The sequence below is a fragment of the Panthera onca genome, chromosome D2 (assembly GCF_046562875.1).
Source record: "Panthera onca isolate mPanOnc1 chromosome D2, mPanOnc1 haplotype 2, whole genome shotgun sequence".
Classification (NCBI taxonomy): Eukaryota; Metazoa; Chordata; class Mammalia; order Carnivora; family Felidae; genus Panthera; species Panthera onca.
Genome location: NC_138349.1, coordinates 16,667,855 through 16,686,229, shown reverse-complemented (window position 1 = coordinate 16,686,229; position 18,375 = coordinate 16,667,855). Strand labels below are relative to the sequence as shown.

Genomic DNA, 18,375 nt, shown 5'->3' with positions numbered 1-18,375 from the left:
CACAGAAATCCCATTTTCTATTATTTTTTAAGTGTATGTATTCATTTTGAGAGGGCATGAGAGAGGCATGCACAAGTCAGTGGGGGAGGGGCAGAGGGAGCCAGGGAATCCCAAGCAGGCTTCACACCGAGAGCACAGAGCCCGACTCAGGGCTCAGTCCCATGAACTATGAGACCGTGACTTGGGCCAAAATCAAGAGTTGGACACTCAGCCGACTGAGCCACCCAGGAGCCCCTCTATTAGTTTTAGTACAGGTGTTATTCTAAGTTCTCCGAATACAGAGACGGTACAAAGCGCCTGCCTTCACGGAGCTTCCGTTCTAGGAGAGGCACTAGGCAATAAACATGTGAGTGAATGAATAAGTAATGCTATTTCGGGTGGAAATAAAACGCAGAGAAGGAAAAGGAAGGTGGTAGGAGGTTAACAAGAGTGATGAGGCGCAGGGAACCCAGCTGTTTTAGATCGGGTGGCGGGGGGGGGGGGGGGGGGCGTCTGTTAGGAGTTGATTTTTGAGCAGAAACTTGAGGGAAACAAGTAAGCCTTCCAAATAGCAGGGAAAAGAGTAGGCAAGACAGATGCCGAGCACAGACGGCCTGAGCCAGCTTAGTGTGCTATAGAACAGAAAGCCTGGCGGTGTGTGTGGAACCCAGCAAACAAGGGGTGAATTACAAGAAACGGGATAGAAGAGGTAGGTAGGAGTCAGGTCTCTAGACCTGCGGGTCACAGTAAAGCCTTCAGAGCATATTGTGAGTAGGTTGGGAAGGTTCGGTGGCTTTGACCAGGGAAATGCCACGTGTTGACTAGCTGTTTTAGAAGATCACACTGGCTGCCAGGTAGAGAAGAGACTGGGGGGTTGAGGTGCAAGGAGAAGGGGTGGGGCAGGGCAGGGAATCTAGTTAGGCGACCTTTGGAGCGCTCACCAGAGAGAGAAAGAGAGAGGGAGGGAGGGAGGGAGAGAGAGAGAGAGAGATCGTGGTGGCTTATAGCGGGAAAGTGCTGGGACCTCGCTAAGGGATGGTTGGACTCGGGTAGTTCTGAAGGCAGGGCAGTGGAGTGGCTGGTGAGCTGCGCGTGGGACAACCCAGGATTTTGGCCTGAGCCCCAGAGCGAAAGGCGGGGCTACTTACTGAGGTGGGGAAGGCTGGGGAGGAGCAAGGGGAGCGGAGTCCTCTTTCAGATCAAGTTTGGGGTGCATATTGGACCTCTGAGCAGAGAAGCGGAGTCAGCGGCGGGACGTAGGAGTCTGGGCCGCAGGAGAGAGGATGGACAGAGATTGAACTCGAGGGTGGCATTTATAGCCTGAAGATCACCTAGCGAGTGGGTGCAGCGAGGGAAGACCACTGAGGACCAGCGTGCACAGTACTGGGGGGCGGGGGGGGCTATCCTGGGCCGGGCCGCCACCAGCAGCATCCCGTTGTGGTTGTCATTGCCAGTGAGTGAGTATTTAACACACACCACCTCACCGGGGGCTCTTTTTGTGTCCTCACGCACGAGAGAGGAGACAAGGGTGTTGCTTCCTGGCCCGCTGCCCACCCTCCTCCCGCACGGTGCCGAATCCAGTACCTTGCACGTCGCACTTGCCCAAAGGTTTGGCAGTGAGGATGCTGCCCTGCCAGGTGGTGGCGATACGTGGCCCGTTCCGGGACTTTCTTCTCCAGCTGCCAGCTGGAGCAGTGCTTCTCAGACTGTCCGTGGTGGAGGTCCAGTCTGTTGAATCCATCATGGATGGATACTTCAGAGGAAGACAAAAAAAAAAAAAAAAAGAATTACTTGCAAAGTGAAATAAAAAGCAAAGACAGAATAGAAGCCCAAAAGTTTATTACTTGATCCAGCAGGCGTAAAATGACACTGTCAGGTTCCTGTATAATAGCTTCTAGGTGTTTATTGTCAGTGTCTATGCTCGTCTGGTTCTGGATGAGGGTGAAACGGTTTGGGGGCCTACACCTGCACTTTGAGCACCCCTCACTTAGAGGGATCAAGAGGTCATTGGTCAGGAGAGGAGACATTGCTCTGCCCCGCATGTCCTGGGCTGCAGCCATAGGAACCCTCTGAGGAAGCCCGTGGGTTCCCAGGCCCTTCTGACCCCTCCTCTCGCTGCTGGTAAAAGGCCAGGTCACTACCGACCGGTGTTCTCAAAGTGTGCTCCCTGGACCAGCGGTATCAGCATCACGTGAGAGCTTGTGAGGAATGCACACATTCGGGCCCACCCCGATGAACCCAGAACTCTGGGGTGAGGCACCTCGGCCGGTGGTTTTCCGTGGCCCCCGGTGATTCTGATGTCCACTGACGTTGGAGAACCGCCGCCGTGGGCAGTGTGAGGCTCTGAGTGCGATGAAAAAGCTGATGCCGGTTCCGACTCCTTCCTCTTCTTAGTATTCACTGGGCCCCTTCTCTGCTGGTTCTCGGCCCTGGCTTTTGTGAAATTCTGCTGCTGGGCTGGGAGAGCGGAGGGAGGGGCCCGGCCTCGCTGCCCTCTGAATGCTACTGTTGAGGCCCCAACTCGGAAGCCCCCTTGTGTGTGTCAGGTGCTGTCCGAGGTACTGGGCGGAATGTCTAGTTTACACGGCTCCAGAGGAGAATGGAGAGGTTTATACCAGTGAACTTGGGAGATAAATGAAGTTGTTGTCATACTGCCAGACCTTGGTCTGTCTTGATGAATTTCTTGATGGGCAAGATTCTAAATACATTCCTGACTGCCCGGTCTCCTTAAAAAGGTTTCTCGGGGCGCCTGGGCTGCTCAGTCAGTTAAGCGTCCGACTTCGGCTCAGGTCACGGTCTCACGGTTCCTGGGTTCGAGCCCGGCATTGGATTCGGTGCTGACAGCTCAGAGCCTGGAGCCTGCTTCAGATTCTGTTTCTCCCTCTCTGTCTCTGCCCTTCCCCTGCTCGCACTCTGTCTCTCTCTCTGTCTCTGTCTCTCTGTCTCAAAAAATAAAAAGTAAAAAAAAAAAAAAAAAAAAGAAAGAAATCGAAAAAAAAGGCTTCTCAACATCATTTAATGCTTTCTTCATCCCACATATCATTTTGGGGCTGGGCCCTAACCTCAGTGCCCCCTGGCTGCTGATGTGTGCTGGCCCCTTCCTCTGCATAACCTCACGTTGCTGACCCTTGAGTTCTTATGTCCACTGTTTATCATCCTTCAGTGTTTTCTTTCTACCGCTAGCTTCCCTTGCTCGTTCTTCTCTTGCCATCACCCAGAATCACTTTCCCTCATTTCCTTTCTGGTTAAATGTTTCTCATTAGCTGTGGGGGATAACACCAGACAACCAAGTCTGTTAAGACCATGTCTCAAATGAGAGCCCATGGTTCCGCGGGTTTGGCTTGCCTTGGAGAAGTTTGTGAATCCTGGCACGCGTGCTCGAACGCCCTCGGGGCCTTTCTGCGGTTCTCTTCTGGACCTTACCTCACCCACCGGGGATGCAGGTAAGGTCCAGAAGTGAACCACAGAAAGAACCTGCATCCCTGGTGGGTGAGGTTGCAGCTACGTGGCCTTTGGAGCAGTGCGGTCGTACTGCTGTCCACAGGGAGCCCCTGGTGTGGGAGATGGGTGGACAGGAAGGTGGAGGGGGGTGGGGCAGTCAGCTGCTCGTAACTTCTCGGCTGGGGGCTGGGGACGGGGGACAGGTGGGAGGAGCTGCACGTGCTGGCCAGCGAGCCGAGGGAGCAGCACGTGCTGATGGCTGAGCAGGTGGAGGACGCCACCAATGGCCTTTTAAGCACCCTCAGCAAGTCTGACATCTGCACCGTCGCCTCTCCAGGTAAGGCCTTCCAGGCTGAGAAGGTGTGGCCCCGCCCAGGTAGAAGCAGGGTGGGGACGGTTCCCCAAGGCAAGAGGTCAGGAGGCTCCCCAGGGAGAGGGGAGGGCAAGAGGAGCGGGGTCTCGCAGCTTCAGCTCTGGGGTGCTCTGCTCGGGCTGCCTCCCTGTGTTGAGCCCTGTGGTTTCTCAGCGCGGAACCCCGAGCTTGTCGCTGAGGGGTAGAGGGGCCCCGGACCTGGTGGGGCCCCCTGTGCCTGTCCCCTCCTCAGGAGGAAGAGCCAAGTGAGCTCCCCAGGCACGGTCAGCACAGGGCCACTTCAGCTGGGGTGAGGTCTCCGCATTGCTAGTTGTCATCATCAGGCTCCACCCGGGAGCCAGAATAAAAGGCGCACACGTGCACAAGATGCGAGAGCTGTGGGCCGGGGGGATGCTCAGAGACTGGCTGCCCCGCCAGCAGGTAGCGCAGGGCCCCTCCCCTGACGTGCTCGGCCGGGAAAGAGGCAGAAGGTAGGAGGGCTGAGGGTGGTGGGACCGCAGGTGGGGGAGGGAGATAACCCTGTCTTCTCCGTCACTGTGCCCTGTGGACACAGACTGCCAGGTCCAGCCTCATCCCTGTGAGCGCAAGACGCTGGAGACGGTCAGGGAGCTTGTGGGCAGTGCCCTGTGCTGGAGAGGATCGCGGGGGACCGATGCCGTGCTGGTGGCACTCTGTCCCTTCTCCAGGTTTGTCCACGTGGTCTGGGGTCAGCGCCCGAGGGCCTGCCTGGGTAGAGACGGAGACCCCCACAGCTGGGCACGCACGTGCTCCGGGGAGAACAGCTGTTTGGAAGGGCCTTGGCCACGGGGCGTGACAGGGACAAGAGGGGACCTGGGAGGGAGACAGGGACAGAGCTGTGGGGTCACAGGAAAGGTCACAGCTACACAGCGTCAGAATCTTGTCGACCCACGGCCCAGTCGCGCATGGTGAGTGAGGGTGACAGGGCCACAGCCATTCTGGAAGGCTAATAAGGGAGCCAAAGCCAGTCCTCTAGGGCAGTGGTCTGGACTTCGGATGGCGGTCTGGTAATTTGATTCCTCTGAATACCAGTCTCTGTCCTTACGGGGCCGAGTGGGGCGGGAGGCTTAAGGTCTTAGATAAATTCCAGTTGTGGAGGCCGTGGGGGATGATGCAGTGTTCGTCAGAACTGGAGCTCAGGCGTTCTAGAATACCTGCTGCCTGGAGGTCAGCCATTCTCTCGAAGATTCCTAGACTAGACTACCTGTGGTACGGCATCTGGTCGGCAGCTGGTGATCCTGTCCTCTTGCCTTCTCTGGAAAGCCAGGGGTCATATTGGAACCAGCTGCATCTTTGGCCTTGGCCTGCCCCTCAGTGATGAGCTCAGAAGACACCCAGCAATGAAATGGACCGGCTGCGAAGCCGTGAGCCATCACGCTGGGCTGGGGGCGAGTCCAAAGACCGTCTTGGCAGGGAAGGGCCGTGGCCTGCACGTGGGTCAGAGAAAAGAGGGCCTCATGCCTTGGCAGAGGCCACTAGAGGCCCTCTTCAGAACCCGAGCTTTCGAGTGAAAGAAGGCAGTTCTTTGTTTCCCCACTGGACTCGTTCTGAGAGCTCACTCTGAACCGAGCGGGGTGCAGTGCGGAGAGAGGCATGGCCGCCACCTCCAGGTAGCTCGTGGTCCAGAGGAGGCATTGGACAGTGACCACCGTCAGGTGTCTCAGGTGCCCGGACGGGGCCTGTCCTCCCTGGGATGTCATGGAGAAGGGGCTGCTGGATCAGTCTTGAAAGAAACGGGAACCCGGTGATGCCACACAGAGGCATTCAGAGCTGGGAGCCTCAGGAGAAGCTGGTGGGTAGAGGACACCCCGTGGCTTTGTGCTCAGATCCTGGAGTCAGGCTGCTGAGCTGTTAATTCCCAAGTGACCACTGGTGAGCTCGGAACCTCCCCCTCCCTTTTCCTACATGTGAAAGGGGGATGATAATAATACCCACCCCATAGGGTTGTGGAGAGTCGGCATCGAGTTGATCTGTGAAGTGCACTAATCCTGGAGGCTTTTAGAATTGTCTGCCGGTGTAGTAAGCTCTTCGCCAATTCCCCGATTCAAGAAACCCTGAGGGCCTCCACTGTCCCAGGTCCTGGGGAATCAGCGTGAGTGTCTCAGAAACCAGTCTGCCCTCACGAGCTGATACTCCAGTGGCAGGAGGCAATAGTAAATAAAACGAATGCATAAAATAAACTGATAGGTAGCGATTAGTGCTACAGAGAAAAGGAACGAAAGGACGGGTGGGCGTGGGGAGGTGGTGGTTGGGGCAGCGTTGGCAGAGTGGGCAGGAAAGGCCCACTTTTGCATAGAGTCCAGGCCCGAGGGAGCTCAGGAAGGAGCCGTGAGCGATGTGCAGATCCAGGCAAAGCCCTGTGGCCAGTCTCTGCTCCAACGACGTGGGATTCCCAGTTCAGGCTGGGAGGAGTCCGCAGAACTTTCTGGGCTAGGATTTGTGGTCTCAGGAAGTCACTAGGAGTACATGTGGACAGGGAGAAGATTTCTCTTTAATGAGCTGGCAGCTTGGCAGACTTTTGATTTCAGCAACTCCTTGAGTCAGTAATTGACTTGGCTTTAATCCCAAGTGGGTGTTTTGCTCCAGGGAAGGCTCTGCCCTAGAGGTGAGCCCAATTAGCCTGCCCCTGTGGTGGGAGGCCTGGGGGAATCACACGGCCAGAATCCAGTTGCCCAATTCCCACTGTTTCCTCGCCCTCCCCTCCAGCGCTGCATTGTGCCGGCCCCAGAAAGTAACCCGTAATAGAAAGCTCTGCCGATAGTTCAGAGTTCTGAGCACAGCTATTTCCGAATTCTGACATGATCGCCAACTTACATTTTTTAAAAACTGTTTCCGGGTAGCTTGGAACTTTCCCTATCCTATCCACATACAGATAAAAGTTGGGGTAGAATCAAGACAGAAAGACGTCTTTCTTGACCCGTATCTGCATTGGAATCTCATTCCGGCTTTTAGCGGTTCAAATTGCCTTCCAGGTTTCTGCTTTCGTGTTAAACTTTTGCTCTCTGCCATTTGTTCCCTTGGGTGACAGCTGGAAGAGAGTGGTCCTAACCCACCCTGCCACCTGCTACAGGACAACCTGCCCAGGTACAGTCTGCGTCTTGGATTTTCTAGCTCTTTCTGGGCCCTGGGACTAGGCTGGCGTCTAAAGATGTGTTTGCACGCCTGGGGCAGAGGGTGGGGTTGGAACCAGCTCCCAGGCAGGGCGACCGGCATTGCAGAGGTGGAGGCGAATGCTCATGCTGGACTCATTCCCCCTTTGCTCAGTGGCGTTTTTTCACTAAGGATGAAGACTTTGGAGTTACCTTCCTTAACCCGTGCCCCTTGCAGGACAAGAGGCAGAGAAGGGCGTGCCTTGAGCACCGGCTTTGCAGAAAGGGAAGCTCACGTCCAGCACCAAACTCCAGGCTGGACACTTAAGCCTCAGTTTCCTCCTCTATAAAACAGGTTGTTCCACGTCTGGAATCCCCGTCTCCCTGCTCTGTATGATAGGGGGTATCATAAACGGGTTCCTAGTGAAGATTCGGTAGATAAATGCCCACGGAAGTGCTTCGTCAGCCACAAGGCCCCAAAGCAAACAGGCGGACTCACTAATACCATTAGGCATCGTTCAGCCTGGCTCCCCAGTGGGCCTTCCTGCTCCTTCTCCGGGGGTCTGGCGCACCTCACTGACCCGGGAGCATAGAAGTTGCACTCATGTGTTGGCATCAGTCATTTATGGGTTTGCTACTCCCGACTGAGGCAAGGAGCCTGTCTCCTGGAAGCAGAGCCAGCTGCACTTTCTGCCCCGAGTTTGGCGATCCCCTTGACATCCTGTTTTAAAAAGTTCCCAAGTTGCGTCCTTGTGAAACACAGAAGAAACTGAAAGTAGGGTGGTTTTTCCCTCAGACATTAAGGTTTGAGGGGTGCCTGGGTGGCTCAGTCGGTTAAGCTCAGTCTTGATTTCGGCTCAGGTCACGATCTCATGGTTCTTGAGATCAAGTCTCGCGTCGAGTCCTGCTTGGGATTCTCTGTCCCCCTCTCTCTCTGCCTGTCCCCTGCTCACGCATGCTCGCGCACACGCACGTGCTCGCTGTCTTTCTGCATGCCTCCCCCCCCCCCAAAAAAAAAAAGGAAATTGAAGTTTGAGCCTAAAGCTTTGGAAAGAGAGTGACCCGGGTTTGAGTCCCAGCTCTACCCCTTTCCAGCTATCTGAACTGCACGTGACCTCTAGTCATTGAGCTTCAGTTTCCCCATCTGAAATGAGGGGACCTTGACAAAACCTACCTCATCGGGCAGTGTCCGTGAGGCGAGATCATGCACGTGTGGTGCTTAACACAGTACCTGGCACATAGTAGCTGCTCCATTAAAGGCCCCATGTTCATGCGCCCCCAGTTGTTTCCATGATACCAGGCTGGCAGAATAGCAGGCCTGGGTGCCCAGAGTTAGCCTCAAAAATTCTACCTCCAATAAGCATATGCTTTAATTATAGTGATGTGACCACCACATTTTCTACATTTTTATGTAGAAAGGACAGAAATCACCAATTCCCGTGGTAACCACACTCAGCTGCTTAGTAAGTCCTTTGCATATCATGACACGTGAATTCATAAAGATCTTGTCTGTTCTAACTCTGGGAGGGAGGTCATGTGGTATCATCTGCATTTTACAGTAATTGATAAGGGAATTGAAAGGAGCTCAGATATTGACCATAGGGTATCACAGGTAGGACACTTCAGAGCGGGCCCCATTTTGTCACGGGCTGTGGTTTCCTGTATAAAGTAGCCCCTTTGGAAGAGACACTGCCCCTAATTTGGACCTCACCTCCCAAAGCCAATGCTGTGTTAACATGTTATGGAGTGTTGGCTTCACGCCAGGCTTTGTGCCAAGACTTTGTGTGGATTAGTTTGCGTGATCGTCACAATAACTCTGTGGAGGGGCTAATTAAGGCGCCCATGCAGGTGGAGGAGGCCACATTCATGGGCCCCAGGCACCAAAGGCTCACCATCTTGCAGTGGCAGCCCGGAGAGGCCGTTAAGAACAGCCACGTAGAACTTCAGGAAATGGCACGCCACGGTGCCGCCTGAGTCTTAACGGACACCCGCGTGGCTGCCATGATGCTACTGAGATTTCCATCCTCGCCGAGCTCCGATCCAACACCAGTTAATCACTGCAGCCCCCGGGAGCTCCTCCAGGTCTCCTCGGCAGGCGGGGGCTGTGAAGCCATGTTGTGCAGTCGGCTAAGGCTGCCATGAACAAATATCACAGACCGGATGCCTGAAGCAACAGAAATGCACTTGCTCGTGGTTCTGGAGACTGGGAGTCCAAGATGAAGGGGGCGGCAGGTTCTGTTTCTTCTGGGGTCTCTCTGCTCCGTTTGCAGATGGCTGTCTCCTCATTGTCCTCACGTGGCCTCCCTCTGCGTGAGGCTGGTGTCTCTTCCTCCTTGTACGCGCCAGACTGGATTAGGGCCCACCCTATGACCTCATTTGGCCTTAATTTCCTCTTTAAAGGCCCTTTCCAAATACAGTCACATCCTAAGGACCTGAGGGCTGGGACTTGCACATATGAATTTGGAGGAAGACAATTCAGTCCCTAACAGTCCAGGGTCCGTTGAGCCTGTAATTCACACAGGGCCTTAGGGAGCCCATCACTGAGTGCCCTTGACATCGGCCACCCGGCCCCTGCTTTACGTGCCTCACTCGCTTTCTGTCCCCTCTTTGCCACAGACTTCGTGGCTAGTTTCCTAGTGGTCCCAAGGGAAGAAGGGAGCTGGGCCCTGGTGGCGTGCAGGGTGGTCTGCCGGATTCACACCTCTGGCCAAACCCCTTCAAGCCTCTGAGCTGACGTGCTAGGCTCTTAATGGGCCTCTCTCCGATAGGCGCCTGTGACTCGCAGCCCTGCCAGAATGGAGGCACGTGTGTTCCAGAAGGACTGGACAGGTACCGCTGCCTCTGCCCACCAGCCTTCGGAGGGGAGGCTAACTGCGGTACGTATGCACGGGACTTCTGAGACTGACCGCTGGGGAGCCGTGGAACCTGGGCTCCCCCTACCAACCTCCCACCCCGCTAGCTACTAGGTAGAAACTGGCCCTTGAGTTTTAGAGCCACCTACTTTGCAGGCACACCGCCGATCTTTTGTTTCGTGTGATACAGCCTCTGAGTGCTCCACGAATAAATAACTCAGGTGGTGATACCCTGGGTAGGACAGCGGCTCCTGGCGTATTATCTTTAGAACGGCCACTGCTTGCTCTTTGAGCATTGCTGAGTTCAGGTGCAGGCTGACGCCAGTCCGACTCTCAGTCCTGGTTCTGGGCAGTCTCTTCTCCCCTCTCATAGGAACAGGAGCAAAGGGCCTAACCCCTGGTATGAGATGAAAATTATAGTAGGCTTTACCCTGCAGGGTTGCTGGGCATTTTAAATGAGGTAGATGGAAAGTGCCTTGTAACAAGGCTTGACACACAGTAGGAGCTTATTAAACAAAAACTGTAAAAATATATATATATATATTTATTATATATAAAAATATATATTATATATTATAATATATTGATAATATATATTTATTATATATAATATATTATTAAAATATTAATCATTATTATATATTATATATTTATATAATTATATATTAATTATATTAATATATATTGTTATATAATATGTATATTATATATTATATAATGTATATTATATAATATATAATATATATTATATTATATATTATATATTATAATATATAATATATTATATAATTATAATTATATAATATTATATAATTATATAATATATAACGTTATATAATATATGTATTATCTATATATTTTATTTCTTGTAAAAAATAATAACTTAAAAAACGTAGTGTTGGGTCAACTGGAGATCTCTATGGAAGAACACAATCTTGACCCCCTACCTTCTAAGAGACACAGAAATCAGTTCCGGATGGATCGTAGATCTAAACGTAAAAGACAAAGCGGTGAAGTTTCTGGAAGAAAACGTGGCATATCTTCCTGATTTGAGGTAGACAAAGATTTCTCACAGGGACACAAGAAGCACTAACCATAATGGAAGAAAGTTCTAAGTTACAGTTTAAGTTTTAAAAAGGGGCCAGACGGAGACCCGTAGTGAGAGCCAGGAGGGAGAGCCGTGTGCGGGCCGGTGTAACTCTGTGCCACGCGCCCCAGCCCGTGTCGCCTGCTTCTCTGCCCCGTCTCCCTCCTGGGAGAGAGGTGTCTCCTGCCTGGTGTAGTGGCTGGGCATCTCGGGTGGGACAGCGACCTCCATGCTCCAGGTGGCCATAGCGTGACTGACGGCTGCTGTGATCCCGGCAGCCCCGAAACTGAGCCCGGAATGCAGAATCGACGTCCTCTTCCTGCTGGCCAGCTCAGCGGGCACCACCCTGGACGGCTTCCTGCGGGCCAAGGCCTTCGTGAAGCGGTTTGTGCAGGCCTCACTGGGCGAGGACTCCCGGGCCCGCGTGGGTGTGGCCCGCTACAGCGGGGAGCTGATGGTGGCCGTGCCCGTGGGCGAGTACCAGGACGTGCCGGACCTGCTCAGGAGCCTGGATGGCATCCCCTTCGGCGGGGGCGCCACCCTAACGGGCGGCGCCTTGCGGCAGGCGGCTGAGCGCGGCTTCGGGAGCGCCGCCAGGACGGGCCAGGACCGTCCCCGCAGAGTGGTGGTCCTGCTCACCGAGTCACCCTCCCAGGATGACGTGGCCGGCCCGGCGCGTCGTGCGAGGGCCCGAGAGCTGCTCCTGCTGGGAGTGGGCACCGAGGCCGTGCGGGCAGAGCTGGAGGAGATCACAGGCAGCCCAGAGCGCGTCCTGGTCTACACCGGCCCACATGACCTGTTCCGCCAAACCCGTGAGCTGCAGGGGAAGCTGTGCAGCCGGCCGCCGCCAGGTGAGGTCCCAGGACTCCACAATGCTTCCTCTTACGAGGCGTTAAAACAGGGTGCATTTGTCATAGTTAGTGAATCCACAAATATATTATTATTTACTAAGGTCTATACTTTGTTCAGATCTCAGTCTTTACCTAGTGGCCTTTTTTTGTTCCAAGGATTCTGTCCAGGACCCTGCGTTATAGTTGGCCATCATGCCTTCCTAGGCTTCCCCGGGCCGCCAGTTTCTCAGATATTCCTTGTGCTGGCGTGGTGTTTAAAAACCGATAAATCCGATCCACTGGCTCCCCTCCGCACTCGGCAGAAAACCCAGACTCCTTCCGCTGGCTTCTGAGAGCTCCCTGTGGCTGGTTCCTCAGATCTGTCTGCAGCCCCTGCACGGTGCGGGGTGGGGGTGGGGGGGTCCAGCCACTCGGGGCCTCCCCCTGCCTCAGGACCCCACCCACCCCTCAGCTCACACTTACTCCTCACAGAGAGGCCCTGACTTCTCCCGATCTGCTTTTGTGCTCCTGCTGGTCCCTCTCACAGTACCCTGGTTTGGGCCCCCAAGCCTGCTCACGTAATTTGTAATTCTGTGTGGGTCTCCTGTCTGTCACCCCACAGACAGCCCCTTGAGGCGGGGCGTGGGCCCATCTTGTCCACTTGGTACTGTCAGCGCCTCGAGTCCAGTTCATGGCACACGGAGGGTGCCCAGGAAGGGAATGGATGAGGGTGCGGGCGAATTGCTGTCCCAGAGGGTCCCCGGAGCCCAGTGGCTTACAGCCGATTTAGACATTTCTTCCTCTCACAGTTAGGAGGTGAGTGTGGCCTCGGCCAGCACGGTGGCTTGGCTCTCTTGTGCCACCTCTGGGCCTGAGGTCCTTGTCTCTCAGCCAGCAGGAGGTGGGGAGAAGGGAAGTAGGAGGGAAGCAGCTTCCTCTCGAGGACAGGGTTTGGAGACCGCAAGGTCGTTTCCGACCACGTCCCATGAGACAGGTGTGGCCATCTGTCTCTGCTCTCTCTGCCGGGGAGTCTGGGAATGCGGTCTAGCCTGGCATTCGCGTGTCCTCACGTTCGAGGAGCGGGCGGAGGGTGGCGGCTACAGCGGGCCGACTGCTGGCCCAACCCAGGGCGGCCCCCCTTTCTGGCCTGGTGCCGAGGAGGGGGCTCCGCTGGGCAGGGCCTGGCCCGGGGCTCACTCTGCTTCTCCCCGCAGGCTGCCAGGCGCGGTCCCTGGACCTGGTCTTCGCCTTGGATGCCTCGGCCTCCGTGGGGCCCGAGAACTTCGCCCGGATGCAGAGTTTCGTGAGGAGTTGCGCGCTCCGGTTTGACGTGAACCCCGACGTGACGCAGGTCGGCCTGGTGGTTTACGGCGGCCAGGTCCGCGTGGCCTTCGGGCTGGACACCCACGCCACCCGTGCCGCGGTGCTGCGGGCCGTGAGCCAGGCCCCCTACCTGGGCGGGGTGGGCTCGGCGGGCACAGCCTTGCTGCACATCCATGACAGGGTGATGACGGTCCAGAGGGGCGCCCGGCCTGGTGTCCCCAAGGCTGTGGTGGTGCTCACAGGCGGGCTGGGGGCGGAGGACGCGGCCGTCCCCGTCCGGAAGCTGAGGAACAACGGCGTCTCTGTCCTGGTGGTGGGCGTGGGGCCCGTGCTGAGGGAGGCGCTGCGGAGGCTCGCGGGTCCCCGGGACTCCCTGCTCCACGTGGCAACCTACGGAGACCTGAGGCACCACCAGGACGCGCTCATCGAGTGGATATGTGGAGGTGAGCAGGGGAGTCCACACCCTTCATTGTCGCTTCCGGGGTGGGGCTGGGGGCACTCAGCCTGCGCCCTTGGGTGCGTCATCGCCAGGATGGCAGCGCCCCCCAGCTGCCCCCCCGCGTTCCGTGCGCTGGCTTCTCTGCTAAATCCCCGCTCGCGTGAAACCCTGCCCCAGGCGCAGCTGACCCAATCTGACATTTAAGGTGCAGAGAATTTGAGTAACAAAAAAAACCCCTCTCTCCCGACTTGAGAGGTTTTGTACCTCGTTTGAACAGAAGCCGCCCCTAGGATACCCGCAGACGCCCCCAGGAATCTGAGGGCCCGGGTTGACACCGACCTAGGTAGTGAATGACAGAGCGGGGAACAAACACGGCCAGGCCAGCCTGACCCCAGGGCCTCCTTTTGCCAGTGACCTCCTTCCTGCTGTTTTAAAAGTGTGTCCGTGATAATAATGGTAAACACTGCTATGTGCACAGCATGTTTGAGAGAGAGAGAGAGAGAGGGAGAGAGAGGGAGAGAGAGACGCCATATGCAGCAGGGAAGGAAGGCTGTGTGGACGCCGGGTCTGTGACCTAGCCAAGCCGTGTGGGGCACCAACCACGTGCCAACCTCCAAGCCGCTGCTCTACTCCAGGGGCCTCACCTCTGTTCTGGGCTTCCTTGGAGTCGAGGGCCTTGGGGCTGACCTGGGCTGGGCCTGCTGGGCACGTTCTCCCTTCTAGAAGCCAAGCGGCCCGTCAACCTCTGCAAACCCAGCCCGTGCATGCACGAGGGCACCTGCATCCTGCAGAACGGGAGCTACCGCTGCGAGTGCCAGGACGGCTGGCAGGGCCCCCACTGTGGGAAACGTAAGTGGGGCTCTCGCTCTGCACGTGGGAGCTGGGGGTGGCCCTCAGACCTGCTGAGCCCCGGGGACTCCGCTGAAGGCAGGTTCTAGGGCGTTCGCTCAACGGAAGGGCTCATGCGGTCGTTTGTCGCTCCCGCGCGAGACGCTGAGCGGGGCCGCCTGCACCCTGGGCGTGGTTCTAGGTGCGGGGAACATGGCAGTCAACAAGCAGTCCTGTCCTGCCGGAGCTCCCATGCCAGCGGGGGAGACGGACAGGGAGCAGGTGCAGCATGCACCGTGTGGGTGCTGAGCATATCCTGGGAGGGAGGTCTCCCAGGGGGGCCTGGGCCGGGAGCGCAGTGGAGGCGGGGTGTCTGGGAGACAGAGGACGCAGGCACAGATGCGGGTTGGTGGGGACAGAGTGGGGGGTGGAGGCTGGGGGGAGTTCTTCTTTGAACGTGTCTCCCCTCTCGGCGAAATGGGAGGAACAGCCGTCAGCAGAGAGTGAGGACAGGAGGGGGCACTGGTGGTGTGAGGAGAGCTGGGTGACTGTCCAGGAGAGAAGGGCCCCAACCCGACGGAGAGTAATGTTGGGCAGCCTTACGGGCCCACTGTGGCTCCTGCTCTTGAATTTCAAGTTAGGGGAGCCAGCGACCAGAAGATGCCCCTGGAAGTCTGGGGTTTTCGGCCACCGGCCGAGCAAGGCTGTCTGAGGCCGGGGAGTGGACCTGAAGGGCGCTGACAGGGCCTCTGATCTGGCACGTGGGCTTGGGCTCGGGCTCGGGCTCGGGCTCGGGCTCTGGAGGAAGGGAGAGCCACGCAGGGCCCCACAGGCTGCCATTTGGCTGAAAAGATGACTCAGACACTCCTCCTGTTCTCAAGGTTCATTTCTCTCCCAGGGTCCTTGAGAGGAGATGCCCCCAAGGCCCGTGGCTCCCGCCGAGACCCCTCCCAGCAACTGCCCAGGTCTGAGCACCCCGGGCGCTGAAACTGCCGTGGCATCCGTGGAGCATCCTGCCTCCGGCTCCGCGCAGAACCCTCCCGCCCACGTGCCTCCGCCACAAAGAGCTGTCCCGGCTGCAGACCGTGCTGCTTGGGGACACGGCGACACCTGACTCCACCACTAATGCTGATGTTGAAAAGTCTTGACATGTAAGTATTTGGTTGCTGTGCCTGGCTGTGCCCCGGTGAGCTCGTGTCGTCGGCCGCCTTTCCCCTGAGGAGAAACAAAGGAGCGTGGAGACTCCTGATGGCCTGTTTGAAGCAACCTTGGCCCTCACCAGATGCTAAATAGGATGTCGTTGGGAACGGTAATAGGAGGAGGCGCGGACTAGAGTGGTGTTTGGACCACTGAAGGCACGGCGTTTCGAGATGGAAAAAGTGTGGGCCTTTTCACACCTCTTTTCCCAAAGATTTCCTAGTGCGTTTGCTTTCGGTTCGACAAGGGGCTTGTGTGGCATTTGTGACTTCTTCTGGTGCCTGGATCTGTGCGTGGCAAAGACCTAAAAAAGGCTCGGGACTGGAATGTGACCACTAACCAACTTGTTTGACTATGGGGGAGGGGCCAGGTGAAGATGTCCCAGGTCCTGGGCTACATTCCCTTTGGGGGGGCTTCCTCGAGAGATTATGTAGGGGGGCTACTTGGGGGGTGTTTATTGCTTGCTTTTTTTTTTTTTTTTTTTTTTAGGACAAAGAGGATTGGAATTCTTAAACAAATACAGCATAAAGAAAACTAGAGGGTGTTGGCGTTTTTTAAGCATCGATCTTAATGTTATCTAAGTGGCTTTGCTTCTCGCTAAAGGAATGTCTCAAGATATGATGTTGGTTACTTAACAGGACCCGTGTGGCAAAAAGGCTTTTTAGTTGGAGTGTTTTCTGGCAAACTAGGTACTTACCCCTGCAGTATTTAGGAATCAGTCCTTCCCCTTGGTTGTGGTCCTTTCGCTTTGGGTTTTCAGTAGAAACCTTTGTGGAGCTGTGACCTACATCCAGATATCCAGATACTTTTTCTTTTTAATGTAAATAATGTAAATGTTTTACATGCAAATATTCAAGGCTGCTTTGACCTAAAGTACTTGAAGAGGCCACCTGAGGGTATCCTTAGACATTTCAAATGAAAGGTCCAGGGTACCAAGCACCTTCATGACAGTCATTTGTGTTCAAGGATATTTTCACTCCTGTTACTACTTTAGCCTGGGCAGGTGACATCAGAGCAGGGATGTCCACCTGGCAGGTGCCGATGGGTGATGTCTGAGAACTTACATGAACCCACAGTCTTCAACAGCAAGTTTAATCATTTTACAGTGTAGGCTCTTTGGGTCAGGGCTGATATTTGGACATCCCATTTGAATTGCTTGGACTTAAAAAAAAAAAACCCACAGACTTACACATTAAAACACTGCTTCTATTTTTAGATCCCAGACCTTGAGCCTTTTTTTTTTTTTTTTTCCTTTTCTAGGGAAGGTACCATTGAATAGTTCAACCCTCTCAGCATCCCAATAGTGGCAGAGAGAATTCCTATCTTATTGCCTAACCAGCCAAGACTTTTTCTTTCTTTTAAAAGAAACTGGCCTTTTTTAACTAGATTTTTTTTTTAATTTAACGTTTATTCATTTTGAGAGACAGACACACACACACACAGTGAGCAGGGGAGGGGCAGAGAGAGAGGAAGACACAGAATCTGAAGCAGGCTCCAGGCTCCGAGCTGTCAGCACAGAGCCCGACGTGGGGCTCGAACTCACAAGCTGTGAGATCATGATGTGAGCCGAAGTCAGACACTTAACCTCCTGAGCCACTCAGTCATCCCTAACTAACTAGAATTTAAATAAAAAAAACCTTGAAGCTAGTGGCTCAGTTGGTTAAATGTCCGACTTTAGCTCAGGTCATGACCTTGCAGTTCGTGGGTTCGAACCCTGCATCGGGCTCTGTGCTGACAGCTCAGAGCCTGGCTCCTGCCTCGGATTCTGTGTCTCCCTCTCTCTCTGCCCCTCCCCCCGCTCACCCTCTGTCTCTTAAAAATAGAACATAAAAAAAAAAATGTTCTCCTTGGAAAAATTAAAACAGTGCAAATAGGTCATAAATTTTATTTTCTGAATGATCCTGATTGCAGCCACCTTGCTAGACACTCTACTCCTGTTGTTAATTTGCTTTTCTAGAAAGGTACTTGTAAATAATCAGTCTTATTTCTTCCTTTTGATATTTGTGCTAGTACTTTGGCATGTCGTTTTGCATTGTCTAGGGACGTCCAGAATAATGTTTTAAAGAGTAGTGGTATCTGTTTCTGGACCCGAAACAATCTCCCATCATGATGTGTTATTTTTGTGGATTACTTTATCAGGTTAGGAATACTTCTTGCTATTCCTGGATTACTAAGAGTGTTTATTAGGAGTATTGAGATTTGTGGTATGCTCTTCTGTTTCCTTTGAGATGATGTTCTTTTTCACATTTAATCTGTTCATATCATAAATGGCCCATTAGTATAGTTTTAATCGTTGAACCACCGTTGCTTCCGTGGATAAACATGACCCGGTCATGCTGCATGATTCTTTAAACACTGTTGAATTTCACTTCCCAATATTCAGGGTTTTTTTCATTTTTGTCCCCCAAAATGAGATTTGGTTTTTTCTTTGGTGATTTGTGTTGGATTTTTGGTATCAGAACTACGCTAAAACTTTATAAAACGGAAAAGACATAGTCCTGAAACTTAAGGGCCTTTCATGTTGTCTTTTTATTAGTGATTTCAACGAGCCAGATTTTGTCCTTTTTGAAATAAGCGCATTCACGCATGGAACTTTTCGCTCCTTAGGCAACCTTCCAAGTATCGGTCCGTTTCTTTGCCCCAAGAATGATTTAGGAGTGTGTTTAACTTCCGGACGTATTGATTTTCGGTCATGTATCTGCAGAAACCGATCACACAGGTTTCCTTTGCGTTCTGTACACAGTTACACTGCGAAAATCCTTTTCAGCCTTACTGACGCTGGGATCACACTGCCACCAGTTTTTACTGGACGTATTTTCAAGTCTAGTAGGTAAATAACCAAGACGTTGCCCCCTTGAGGCAGAAGTCACCAGGCACTGCCCCAAATAATTCCGTGAAATAACAAGGAAAAACCCAAAA

At 54.1% G+C, this 18,375-nt stretch overlaps 1 protein-coding gene across 2 annotated transcripts in view; it reads left to right on the top strand.

Moving 5' to 3' along the window:
* VWA2 (von Willebrand factor A domain containing 2) overlaps positions 1–17,177 on the top strand; it is a 46,036-nt gene extending 28,859 nt beyond the window's left edge. For both annotated transcript variants that reach the window (XM_060641421.3, XM_060641422.3), the window contains 8 exons: positions 3,624–3,757; positions 4,347–4,479; positions 6,840–6,895; positions 9,669–9,776; positions 11,118–11,690; positions 12,884–13,435; positions 14,155–14,280; positions 15,158–17,177. In XM_060641421.3, coding sequence (XP_060497404.1) covers positions 3,624–3,757; positions 4,347–4,479; positions 6,840–6,895; positions 9,669–9,776; positions 11,118–11,690; positions 12,884–13,435; positions 14,155–14,280; positions 15,158–15,246 — 1,771 coding nt within the window. In that variant the 3' untranslated portion in view covers positions 15,247–17,177. The remainder of the gene's footprint in view (positions 1–3,623; positions 3,758–4,346; positions 4,480–6,839; positions 6,896–9,668; positions 9,777–11,117; positions 11,691–12,883; positions 13,436–14,154; positions 14,281–15,157) is intronic.
* The last annotated feature ends 1,198 nt before the right edge of the window (positions 17,178–18,375 follow it).